This window comes from Manduca sexta, chromosome 24, assembly GCF_014839805.1.
Source record: "Manduca sexta isolate Smith_Timp_Sample1 chromosome 24, JHU_Msex_v1.0, whole genome shotgun sequence".
Lineage (NCBI taxonomy): Eukaryota > Metazoa > Arthropoda > Insecta > Lepidoptera > Sphingidae > Manduca > Manduca sexta.
Window position 1 is genome coordinate 13,345,794 of NC_051138.1, and position 14,606 is coordinate 13,360,399.

At 35.1% G+C, this 14,606-nt stretch overlaps 1 protein-coding gene across 1 annotated transcript in view; it reads right to left on the bottom strand.

The window, feature by feature from the left end:
- Positions 1–7,612, bottom strand: part of LOC115450561 (ATP-binding cassette sub-family G member 1) — a 91,970-nt gene extending 84,358 nt beyond the window's left edge. Inside the window, exon 1 of the mRNA XM_030178619.2 lies at positions 7,291–7,612. Within this exon, the coding sequence (XP_030034479.1) occupies positions 7,291–7,510 (220 nt within the window). The 5' untranslated portion in view covers positions 7,511–7,612. The remainder of the gene's footprint in view (positions 1–7,290) is intronic.
- Between the last annotated feature and the right edge of the window lie 6,994 nt (positions 7,613–14,606).

The window sequence follows — 14,606 nt, forward strand, 5'->3', positions numbered from 1 at the left end:
TAAAGTAATTAATTAAATTATGCTAGATGTTTAATAACTAAAGGTTGACGTAAATCGTGTTTTTTGGAGTGTAATTAATGTTTGTTTCATATTTGTGTTGATTATTGTTTGACAGCATAATATCTTAGGCAGCGCTATATACATAATGTATTAAATACTAAATTTGGCGTACCTAACATTCACTGTGTTTAATAGAAGTGAACTGCAATCCATTCAAACTGACTTTAGTATGGTCAATATTGACAGCTTGTGGTTGTGTACGGCGTGGCGCTCATAAATTATATAAGAACTCGAGTCTAAGAGTGAACTTGGATGTGAATAAAAATATTTGTCAAATAAGTAAAATTATTTGTTGTCAACAGAATAGGTTATAACGGTGACGTTTTGGTCGCAATTTTAGTTCAAATTTTGAACAAATAGTTTATATGGACGTTCGTTACTTAAAATATACGTAATGGTTTCAGGTATTCCGCCTATATTGTTGAGAACTAATCTTGCGAGGATAAGACTAAATATTTAAAAATGTATAAAGTATTAACAAACTGACTGCAATTTGTAGGGTGTAGTTAGAAAGGGAATACGACACATTATATAGCTACTAATATACATAAATACAGTCTGTAAATCGTTTTAATGTTTATAAGATTTTACATATATCATGGAAGGATAGCCGAGTCGGTCCCAAGACCCATTGTCACTGCCAAATTGATGTACATATAACCATATTTCTTGTAAAATTTCTAGTAAAATACAGGAATGTTTTAATTATTTCGCACACTTTTGACCGGTAGGTAACGACTTGCAAGTAAACGGCTTGTCGTTTTCCTACTGAGGCAATAACAAAATGAGATATATAATACGTGTTTCCTTTTTTTCATACGCGCACGGCAAGATGAATCTACTGGACTTGATGGTAAGTAGAGAGAGGTCCAATAGAATCTCGACTGAGTTGAGACGATTACTAGGGTTTGGGAAATTCCAACAATTTCAAATTCCGAGACACGGGACACCCGACGATCAAATTCCCGGGAATGCGAGACTTAAGATTTTTTCAGTTTTTTTTTTTTTTTTTTTTTTTTAATAGTGGTAAATCTTTTTTGATGAATATTGAGTAAATTTTTGGTGAAACGTGTTAAAAGGCAATTCTTTGTAAAAATCAACAATTTTAAACAGAAAATTCATAATAACCTTAACCGTAATTTCAGTGTTAATAATTGCTTTACTTCTTTTAATCACACACAGATTCACTTTTAAGCACTTAAATCTTTTAGTTATAAAAACGAACTTAGTTAAAAATCATACTTATTCTTAATAACTTTATCGTTATCTAGTAAATCTAGTATCTAATCATTGGTCATAATCACAACATTGTTAATTCTCATAATCACAGATTTGTTTCAGAATTAAATAATCAACTAACACACTAATTGATTATGCAATTTCGGAAAGGACACAATATGTTGGAAAATTAAAAAAATTCAAGTAATAGAAATTGTTGGAAGTATGCAAAGAAATATATTTTTGAGTTAGAATTTAGATTAAATTAGCAATAAAAAATTACCGAAGTTTTGTTGTTATTTGTTATTCTATATACATATCTCGATATACATCTACACATTATATTAATGAGATGTGCCCTTATCGAAATTGCATATTCAATTAGACTTCTTTGTTGACTTAATTAAATAGGCTTTTAAAAATATTAGAGCATCAACAGCTTCGTCGAGCAATCTGTATCTGATTTTTGTAATAATGCCATCGGACAAGGAGAACACTTTCTCATTTTCGACAGATGTTTACAATTTCAAGATATATTTAATTTTAGTTGTCTCGAGTCCCAGGACTTTTGGTTCGGTTCATAATAAAAAGAAAGAGAAAAACACAATAAGAGTAATTAGCGGTGATAGCTTAGTTGGTTGTGGAACGGACTGCCGAGACGAATGTCTGCAGGTTCAAATCCCAATGGCACACACCTCTGACTTTTCTAAAAAATGATGTGTGTTTTCTTTGTTAATTATCGCTTGCTTTAACGGTGAAAGAAAACATCGTGAGGAAACCTGCATACTTGAGATATTCTCTATAGAAATTTTCGAGGGTGTGTGAAGTCTATCAATCCGCACTAGGCCAGCGTGGTGGACTAAGGCCTAATCCCTCGCAGTAGTAGAGAAGGCCCGTGCCCAACAGTGAGATAGTATTATAATATAGGGCTGTTATTATTATTATTATTATTAAGAGTAATTAGAATTCATATTTATATTGTAATTATACCAATTACGATATCTTAAATTTCCTTCAGATCGAAACACAAACTATTGTGTTTCGATCTGAAGGAAATTCAATATATAATTTAATACAAGTACTAACTTGGCAGTTGGCAGATAGATCACTATTTAACTCAACGAATTATCGTGTATCAGAGAACAGCCTGGTAACATACATATTTTCACGCTTATGCGGATAAGGGTTAGGCAGAAGTAACTAATGCTCTCACATTTTTCCTGACATATAAGACATATCAGCCTTAAGGAGTCTCTTACTATATCGAAGAAATTTCCTTCTTTTTTTTATCGAAAATCTCTAATCGATATCTAACTCAAACCTCACAATTTACAACCCACTTTGTCTAAACTAATGACATCTAAACTTGTGATTATTCGTAACCGTATAGTACTTTTCGCGCCCATGTGCTAAAAATGAAAGTGGCACAGAGCAATCGATCACTTATAAATGAATTAATATCGGTTTAAAGATTAAAGGTCATATTTTTAACAGAAAGTATGAATAAAGGAGCGTTACTAATTATGGTGAATGCCAGTTATTACGTGTTTGGATGTGAAAGAGATTATTCACCTGTCACAGGGAGATTAATGAATCCCAATATAGAATGATTTGTTGTGTATCTGAAATTATTATCATGGCTCTCTCAGTTCACTTACGTGTAAATATATTTGAACATGCTGTATACACGAACATCACGCATTTATCTCCGAAGGGGAATGTAGAGACGCAACGAGGACACCCAATTTTCGCCAATTTTATTTCACCCCATGATGTGATGGGGGCTAGAACTCAGGACTTCAGAACGCTGCCGTCCAGCGCATGCAGTATAACTACGCTACCGAGACAGTCTGGTATTTATAAATTTTAATATATAAGGTCGATAATGATTCTAAATACTTGCATTAGAGTTATAAAAAAAGGGTTAGAAATCAAACTTCGTGGAAATACGTCGTAATATCTGACCGGCAGGCGTCAGTCACAATCCTAAGCTGATAAGTGCCATATTACACGGAGTTTTTTCCCTTAATCTTTTACACGACCCTTTTTATCTTTTGAACTGATACTGAACTTTATATCAGGTTCGTAAATACTCTTCTGCTTCGGTAACGTAGTTGTATACGCGCAGTATTTATATAGCGCTTGTAGCGTCTTAAAGATAGACACCGCCAATGTACTTTTACCTTCCATAGAGGAACGAATCCATCTGTTCCTCAACAGAGGTGTTGTCTATTGAAAGAGAAGTCTCCCAGTCAGGCAGATGTTGCGCCTGACCGGCTGCGGCCCCTTCGACGGTTCCTATTCGGAGGTGGTACATATGCTGTGCGTCGCGCAAATTTTGCTATCGCAAGCCAGTATCGTCTGTCGCCATCTAGCGTGATTACTGTGCGTTATCACTATATTTCTGTCAAGTCAATTCCGTATCGGCCTTATCGCAGTTCCATTGATGCTGACGAGATGGTAGTGTCATTATTTGTACCACCACAGAGCTGAGCTGTCGAGTTCGCATTACGGGTCGGGCAGTGATATTCGGTTTTTTCTTTTTCTTATTACATGTGACCTAACATAGTTGGAGAAATGTTGGTTTCCTACACCTCTGCCTACCCCTGAAGAGGGAAAAAGGTGTGATGCTATAGTATGTAATATGTATTATACAGTATTCCTGTGCGGGGCTGCTCTATTACTATGTGGGTTCAGCCATAGCCATAGCCTTGTGTAGGTTCTCATTCATAATATTTTTTTTTATTCTGACTACTATATTCTATTAATGCGTAAACATACGTAATTCAAATCCCATACCTACCATTTTAGAATCTTTTGTTTTTCTACATTCATGTAAAGCTTTTGTTTTTTATAAATGCGTGTTTGTGAGAATGGACGTATGTATGGATGTAGTATGTAAGGATTTAAGTATGTTCCCTTTTCACGAAAAAACTACTAAACAGATTTGTATGAAACTTTAGATTAATATTGGTTATACATCAAAATAGCACATAGGTTACAATTGGTTATGATTTTGTGTAATTTGGTCATAATACATATAAAGCAAGTCGGGGAAAAGAATATTGTCTTGGCGTACGCTGCCTAAACCTGAGTTAGATAAAAATGACGTCACATGCATATGATTGTTTGTCTTAATTAGTTCTAAATAAAAAACGACAGCATATATCTATCTACCTTTTATGTGGAAGCCACTATGACCCAAGTAGTGAGCCATTGATTCGATTTTCCCAAAATCTACTTAACGAATTTTTATAAAGTATCGTATGGACTATGGAGATAGTTGACCCTGGTAGGATTATGGGCTCCTTCCTATCCCGGGAAAATATAAAGCGGGACATTTATCCCGGAAAACTTCACGCAGGCTTAGCCGCGAGCAAAAGCTAGTAATAGCTTTTAAAAAACGATCTTCTCGCTCGCTTGATGGTAGATTCATGAGCGTGAGATTTTTAAATAAAAGAACATACCGTAATACCTTTAGATAAGTGTTTAAATCTTGTAATTAAAACTATTCACAAAATTCTTGAAGCATTCGTAAACAACATAATTATAATCTGATTACTCATAGTTACTAAAAAAAATATACTATATTTGCATACAATAGTAATTTTCATATCCCAATGTAAAATAAAGCAACGTCCCCCGCCGCCTCTGTCTAAAACAATGAGGAGAACATCAGTTACTTTTTACTTCCTGAAAAATATATAGTGCGACTTATATACCGGTAAAACTCATTCAAGCGACTGAAGCTGCAGGTAAAAGGTTGATTTCTGCGGCTCCGCGCCAGAAAAGATGTCCGGGATAAAAAGTAGCCAATAGCACTCAAGAGTAATATAGTTTCGTATAAAATTTTCTAAATCGGTTTAATAGTTCCTAAGATGAGCGCGTTTGAACAAAGTACAGCTTAATAATATAAATATGGATGAACTATAAAATGATAGATTGCAAGGTTCAAACGAATCTCATAGCCTTTTTGAGGCAGAGTGACATTAAATAATGTTCAGATTATTTATTTATTTATTATTTTACAGAATGTTTATATCTACATATTCAATGTATATTATCTTAATATTATAATATATGCCCTTGCTCGAGTTATACCCAGTGTCACCATTTAATTAATTCCAATCGAATGAAGTACTGGTAAGTTTTGCTAATGGTAGGATATATTTTAATCCATCCGGGCAGTAGCAACCGTACACATGATATTAAAACCCGCCATAATGACCCATGTAAGTGTGTCGCGCTCTGGAATCAGCCTACATATGTATATCCGATTCCAACAGGTCGGCATAATTGTCTAGACTGTCGAGGGATAATCTTCTATCGTCAGTCAGACGTTCTATTAGCCCCACTTCACTTACCATCAGGTGCAGTGGGTTTTTTTCCATCTAGGTTTAAAAAAAATACATCTTTGATTTGGATCATCGTACCGACGTTCTAGATATATATAATACTAGCTGACCCGACAGACGTTGTCCTGTCTTAACGATGTATGCACGCGCATTCTGTCGATCGCTGACAGTTATTTCAAACCACTGACAGTTATGTAAAATTAATATTGTCGTTAAGTTTTCTTAAATTTTCAAATTTTTCGTGCAATTTTTTTAATTTTTTCTTTCATAAAAACCTTGACTATAACAAAGACAACAACAACAAACAATAGTGAAATCGGTCCAGCCGTTCACGCATGATGGCGTGACCAAGGGAAATAGGGATTCATTTTTATATATAAGATATGCATAATCTCTTTGCATGCTGTAGGTAGCCGCACGTCCAAAAAGATTTGTTGCGCTATGATAATAGTGGGGTACAGCTAAAAATCAGTGCTGTTTAACAGCGTATACTGAGCTGGTATCCCTTCTACCACACATCATGCAAGAAATCCATTGTGTGCTGATATTGTTAACGTGTATGTGTTGTGTGTGTGTGTGTGTTTTTTTCATTTATATTTTTTTTGTTGTATTTATGTGTGTGTAGAAATTACTAGTTTAAATGGTAAACGGATTCAAATCCGAAAGAAATATGTCGCATTTTATGCATCGATAAATTCAGCTGTTCCGGGTGTTGGCAATAAAATAAAATTTTGTTCGAATGAAGTATTATTTGCAAAACTATACTAACCAATATATTATAAATTTTGTACGCACTAATGTCTCCTACTAAACCGATTTAGTTTGTTTTCATTAATAGGAGGTATATTACTTCTGAGTACTATAAATTACTCTTTATCCCGAAAACATATAAAGCTGGACTTTTATCACGGAAAAACTTTTTCACGCGGACAGTTCCGTGAGAAAAAACTAGTATTTACAATAATTCTGATATTTGTTCATGTTATTTTGGTTATATTGAATATGATAATCATTTTCGGATTAACATACGTAGAAATGTTCACCGCAGATAACTACAACGGAAAAGGGCTATGCTATAAAAATATATATTTTGTAGCATAATAGCATCTGTGGGAAGAAAAATATTTAGGTAATTATAATTTAAAAATTAATGCATTATAAATGATTTAAAATTTTACACATAAAAATTAATGCCTTTTATCCCCGAAGGCTGCATCCACTTTCCGCCATAAGCATTCCGTCCTATCTTTTCGCTATAATATCAGCCCTATATTATATACTATCCCACTGTTGGGCACGGACCTCCTCTACTACTTAGAGGGAATAGGCTGGCCTAGTGCGGGTTGGTAGACTTCACACACCCTCGAAAATTCCTAATAGAGAATTTCTCAGGTATGCAGGTTTCCTCACAATGTTTTCCTTCACCGTTATATCGGGATCAAATTCTAGATTCTGGGCTGATACTGCAGGGACACCTAATATCACTTTGTCCGACCCTGGAATCGAATCTGAGACCTGGGCACTGCAGTCATACCGTAATACAACCAAGCCACCGAGGCGATTTAAAATTTATATTAAATAATTAATTTTAATTATTTACTTACCTTATCTATCAGCCGAATCTAGTATGATCATGTAAACTGAAATAAAAAATTACCTTTATGCGAGTTGACAGTGTAGCTGATATCCTCAAAAAGTATGTGCACCGGTGGCCGCTTAGCCATGCGATTAAGTGCTTTCAGCGTCGATCCAGCCCTCTCCAGCGCTGCAGGGGTCCACTGGTTCTCCTGCCCATCCATAGGGATCTGGACGGCTGCGGCATTATGCGCTAAAGCGGCTCCGGCGATCGCGCGACGTACTAACGGAACATTTGACATTTTTATTTGTGCACTCAATTTACATATTAAATTTTAATTACACTTCGCGTTCGCTACGAACACTAGATCCGAAACGATGCGCGTGCGTCCGTCGGAAACGACGCTGCACGACTGACTGATACGATTGTATTGCATTATCGCGTCGTGAACTTTCGTGACCTAGGACTTTAAAAGTTCGGGTCATACAGCTCTTTATATTTTGCCGGAAGTTCACAAGGAAGTACTCCTTTCTCTGTAATAATGGTAGAAATTGGTATATTCACCTTTCACTCTCTACACAGATGCTGTTGTTTACAGTCGTTGTGAAAGGTATCTTTAGATTATAAAAACAAACAATATTTTCAGTGTTCTAAATGAAAAATATAATTTTAAATGTGAGCTAGATACTATGCACGTCGACAAAAAAGCTTTTATAATAAATTAATTAAGGCGTACCAGTAATGCTCGAATATTTTGTTTAAAAGTTTTAAGCGAAACACAGATATGAATATTACACTGGGATTTTAAACAATTATTTTCAGCTGTATTGTTTTATTTTTCTCACTAGCTTTTGCTGGCGGGTTCGCTTGTGTAAAAGAGTTTTCCGGGATAAAATTCCTGCTATATTTTGGAATAAATGTAGCTCATATTCTTCCATACTATCAAATTAATATCTAATAACTTTTTATTACGATTTTTAACGTTATATTTAACTGTAAAGTTTTAAGCTAAACTTCAACTAATAAAATCGAATCCGGAACCTCATTTACTAAATACGTCGTGATGAATCAATAAAGTGATATCACATCTGTCCAGGGGCCTTATTCTCTATCCCGCACGTTATTTTGACAGTGTGTAACAAGCACGTGACACAACGCATCATGTTCAGGACTATAGAAATTTGGCTTACAGAATACCATTCCACACACATTTCTCGAAGATAACATGACACGGCCGCGTTGCGCGTTCACACTATCATACAGAATAAGGGCCCAGCAGAGATTGGGCGTTACATTTCACGCTAGAAGAAGCAACACAAAACATTCTGTAACGATGACAGAGGTGTTGAGGTTTGCATAGACAAATACAAAGCCTTTTTAATAATGTAATGTAAACTGGCCGCGTAACAGTATGTATCTTTTTGAATTATTGTATTTGGAATAAAATAACAATGTACTGTTACTAAGCAATGTGTGCTAGTCTAATACTGTTGTCTAACGTGTTAACTCTGTTAAAATATAAGTTCCTATTCGACGGAAAACCTGGTTTATTTTCCACACTTACTCTGCAAGGGCGACTCGAAGCCCAAGAAGAGGTACACCACAAATTATTACTAAAGCCTCCAACCATGTTGGTTTAGGGACAGATACAACAAAAAGCAAATTGTAAAAACTTATACAATATCGGTTTGGCCCAATAGTTTAGATATAAGTTAACGATCGTACCTTCTATCGATACAAGCATATCCTAACATATATATCTACTTCGACGGTTGCAAGGCTAAATGACTTATGCGGCTTTTTTTCGAAATTTTTTAACTATGTTAAAAAAAATAGAATATAGTTCTGATTTAAATATGTATGAAATTTTTGTCGCAAATAATGTCGCTTAAGTCAATTAGTATTTCAACCGTCGATATAATTATACTATGCGACTAAAGCGGTGTTATGACAACAAAGTTACCCGACCGTGACCCTAGTTCTAAGAGCCGTTCGAGCGAAAGTAGCCGTGCGCTCCGAAAATGACTTTCAGTTCTTTGAAATGAAACTATTTACGGATTTTATCGCGGTTATTTATATTATTATTCTCTCCCGACGTTTTAAAGACTTTGCAGCCTTCATAATCACTGAGACTGACTTGCAGATGTGTTTACATTAGTGGCAATATTTCAATAATTATATATACATGCGACTCACCGCAGATCCTGTGAGCTTCAAAATTTGCAGGAGTCAGTTCGTGACTAATTGTAAAAATACGAAAGAAGTAGTTTTCTGACGCTCTTTTAAGATAAAACAATCAATTCTTACCTGTATCGTTGAAAAATAACTCCCCCTACCCTCTCCCTTACGATGTATAGCCTATAAAAGTATACATGATGATGATGATGATGATATATGGCTATACATCATAATCGTACCAAATAATGTAACAAAATATTAATGATACATTGTGAACTCATAAAAAAATGCAATATTAAAAACCCAGTTTCTAATTGGAACAAGTTACACACAACCTTAGATATAACTACTCGAAGCAAAATCCACTTTCTTTTAGAATGCATTTTCACAAACTGCGTCGTGTTTACACTCGGTTACCGCGAAGATCAAAATCTAAAGGTGCATTCACTTTCACATTGCGTAATCACATCGGCGAATATTTACCGCAATTATCTCGCCAAACTAGTATTTATTTTATAATTAATTGCATAATTATTTTACGTCGTCAGTTTTATTTGTTCGATTTCTGGTTGTTTTGTGTTTGTTTTCAGGCAGAACTGACGTTTTCTTGGTGTTATAATACATGCAAAATGAGTATAAAAAAATTGGCAAATTTTTGTAATTGATTCAGTAGTTTTAACACCTCCAACAAACTCACAAACTTATAATATTTTTTTCTTAAATTTAAGTGCGTATTTATATTTTGATTATATATAAAAAAAAAACATTTGGATTCTTAACATTGGCCATGCCTCATACGTAACTACAGATGTATTTAGGACCTGTTCTGTTTATTTCAAGGTATTTCCGAACTATAAACATGAGTAAATAAATTCAACATTCTACAGTAACCTACTTACATACATATTAAATATAAATCGACGATTGAAAGGTTTATTGACTTAAGCAACATTTTTTTTTTCGAAAATTTTTAAATAGTAAAAAAATATCATAGAAAACAGTGCTGACTTTAAATATGTATGAGACTTAGTGTCGCAAAAGAATGTCGCTTACGTCAATTAGCATTTCAATCGTCCAAATATATTATAATACTGTACCCGGTTAGATAGCTACGTGCGCGGGATGAAAACCTCGTGATATTCGTATTATTTATATATATATATATTTTTTTTCCTTGTGTTTCAATAATATTTGTCTTAGTGATTAATAGAGAGTGAGGTGGGGCGAGCAGGGTCCGCTATTGGATATGTTGCCCGCTCGCGCCATATTGTTTATACTAGCTTTTGCCCGCGGCTCCGCCCGCGTTATAAAGTTTTTCAGGCTAAAGTTTTCCGTTATAAAAGTAGTAGTTTCCCGGGAGCCTATGTTCTTCCCAGGGTCTAACACTGTCTCCATACCAAATTTCATCTTAATACGTTGGGTAGTTTTTGAGTTTAACTCGTTCAGGCAGACAGATACAGCGGGGGGCTTTGTTTTATAATATATTTTTTAGAACTTTTTAAGAGGAACAATCCCGTCATACATCATTGTTGCATAACTTTAACCGTTTACGCAGCGCACGCAACGGAAGCTCTCAAAACTAATAAATTTTTCCCGTTTTTCAACATGTTTCATTACTGCTCCGTTCCTATTAGTCATAGCGTGATGATATATAACTTATAGCACTCCACGAACAAAGGGCTATCCAACGCAAAAAGAATTTTTCAATTTGGACCGGTAGTTCCTGAGATTAGCCATCACTGCTCCGCTCCTATTGGGTATAGCGTGATGATATATAGCCTATAGCACTCCACAAGCAAAGGGCTATCCAACGCAAAAAGAATTTTTCAGTTTGGACCGGTAGTTCCTGAGATTAGCGCGTTCAAACAAACAAACAAACAAACAAACTCTTCAGCTTTATATAATAGTATAGATATAGATTAGCAATAGCTAATAGTATTTGCTCACCGCAACAGATTTTTTTAATGCACCAACCATGATAATCTCTGCTCTACCCTAAGGTTGACTGGGAGAGAATACCTACGGCAGTAAGTCCGCCTATGTACAATTTCGTAATCATCAAAAAATAATCATCAACAAGAGACTCGTCCGGCGAGTAGCGATGTGAGGTCAGTCGGTGTATGGAAATTTGATAAGGGAGATTAACCAATCCCGCAGATACAGTGTTCTTCTGTCCTACCCTATACTAAGAGTAATAGATTTTTTACATTCAAAATATCGGTGATATCGACCTCTAGATGATTACAAGTGGTTTCTGATCATTCAATTCTGATGATTTGTAGATCGCAATGTGTAAAGAAGATCGGATTTATAAGATAGTGTACTGGAAGGATTTTAAATAATAAATATGTTAATAATTAATATAAAGCCTTTTTGTATTATAATAATAATTATATCAGCCCTGTATTCTGTCCCACTGCTGGGGCCTTCTCTGTTACTGAGAGGGATTAGGTCTTAGTCCACCACGCTGGCCTAGTGCGGATTGGTAGACTTCACACACCCTCAAAATTCCTATAAAGAACTATTCAGGTACACTGGTTACTTCACGATGTTTTCTTTCACCGTTAAAGCAAGCGATAATTCACAAAGAATGTACACATAATTTTTAGAAAAGTCAGAGGTGTGCGTCCTTGGGATTTGAACCTGCGGTCACACTCTCGGCATTCCGTTCTACACCCAACTAGGCTATCACCGGCACTATATTTGTGTGTCTGTGTGTAGACAGTACTTGTGTGAGTATATGGTTTGAAAAATAGACAGGACTCGAATTTGTGATAATTCATCCCCCGTTACGTTCTGTGATTCGTCATGATATATCGACGATTGAAAGGCAATAATATCTAAGCGACAATCAGATTTTTTTGAGTAGAATGCTTTAAAGTTTGTATTTTAATATGAAAATTCATAACAATTCATCGTTTTATTTTATAAAGATATAGTCTATTATTAAAATTGTCTTAGACCTACAAAACCTAGATTAAGTGACGCAGAAAAAATGGCGATTCAAAATATTTATATATTTCATTTTCGGTATATTTGTCGCTTAGATATCATTGCCTTTCAAGCGTCGATATGTACGGTGAATATGGATGCACTAATTGTGTATCTACCTTCGAAGATGAAACGTATAAGTGACTGTTTTATATAAGGATACGGCAGCTTTATAACCAGTGTAACTACTGGACACCTGAAGACACTGCTAATGTATAGGTCTATTGTCTGTGTATCTTTATATATATACATGTATGTATTTTTGCAATAATTGTATTTATTTATAAATAAATATGTAAGTATCTAAGATGTTTTTATTACATAGATACGTTGTCCGAGCTCAATACTGGCAAGAGGAAAGCAAGGTAATTGCCCGACATTCACTTAGTCAACCTCCAACCAGTATCGCGGCTAGTCGGCTTACAAACTTTTTGTATTTTTATAAATAAAATGCCTTCCTGTGTTTTTAGACGATGTACAAATTATTCTCCAACTGTGGATGAAAAAAACGTTTCATTTCATATGTTTGTAATAACTATACCCTATTTAACTTATTTTTTAAACTTTAAATGCATTTTATTCGACTGTCATGGCGACGGGGCGGTCGACGCTCGGGCCCATTCGGGCTCACTCGGGCCGTATCAATGCAAGCTGCTAGGATTGTACAGGTATGTGACTATAGTAAATACTGCGCTATTTTTATGTGCAATTTTATTAGTCTATGACGCGTCTATTTGTAAAACGTCATTGGTATACATATAGTATATGTATGTATATGTTTCTTTTTGTTTAAATAATTAATTATATCCTTCGTAGACCTTATACTGCCCCTTATTATTGCGTTTTCTCTTATATCCATCCCATGGTTGTCTGTAAGAGATTGCCTTGTACGATAAGACCGCCATTTGTACTTTTTTCTCTTTTCTTGTTCTATTATTTTTATCTCTGGCATACAATAAAGTGTAATAAATAAATACTGGACATAATATGACTAATCATCTTACGTCTCAGGAGGGCGAGCGATGGAATACCAAACAATACTTTGTAATTCAAGTTGTTGGGTGGTGTTTCTTCTGTTTATGAGCGGTCGTATAGCTTACCCTCAGCTGAAAGGCAAGCCTCATTCAAAGCTATATAGAAAAAAAAAACTTTTTAAGAGCATGTGTTTGTTACTCAAAAGGTATTTACGTAATGCCAACCCAGTAACCGTTTCCCATAACTCGCACGAAACAATTATTGAAAGATTAGACCAATTTGTAGCGTGTTGTACATAGCACGACAAAATCAGTGCAAACAACAAAGCATGAAGATGTCTCTACATGTTTTTTATCTGTCTGTTTGACGAGTTGTTCTAATACTCGTTAAGACGTCCGTGTTTTAATATATGCATTACCATTATTAACATTAAAAAAATGTCTGTCGCGTGCAATGTCTTTTGCATTTAATACAGTCAATAAGAAAAGTTATTGGATATATTATTAGTCACTGGCTCATAAGAGGTTAAGTTAAATAATTATTAGTCACAAGGATAGATTGTTATTACAATTATTTATTGTGGACAGTACACATAAAGTTTTAACAAAAAATTATATCGCCCTCAATAACCACTAAAAACCAAAAAATAATTTAACATTACCTATATATTGGTTACCAATTTTGGGGTGGGTGCCTAACAAAATTAAACATTAGTCATTAAAATTGGGAACCTCCTCCTTTTTTTGAAGTTGGTTAAAAAGAGTTGTCAAGGTAGGCAACGGCTCGCTGTGCCTTTGACATTGCAAAGTACATGGGCGGATGCTGCTTACCATCAGGCGGACCACTTTCTCGTTTACCTACTAAGGCAATAAAAACAAAACACCATACAAAAAATACCGCGTATATCTGGTTCCAATTGGCCGATATAATTGTGTCGACTGCCGAGGTATATCTCATCTCTCGTCAGTCGTTATCTATTGGATCCCACTCAATTTACCATCACGTGCAGTGAGGCGAACCGCATCCAAATCAATGAACATTTATGTGTGAACATTTCATCTCACAAGAATTCGATTATTTTCTATCTTACAGTCGACTACGAATCCAGATTTATCGCATTATGTGCCTTAATGTCCAGTACGAAGTGACTCGCGTCACTTTCTGCATCATTAATTATAATCATTGCCGTGTTGAGCATCTGATGCAACTCAAAAATCGCCTTGTGAATGCCATTAATAACATTGTTTTCCTTT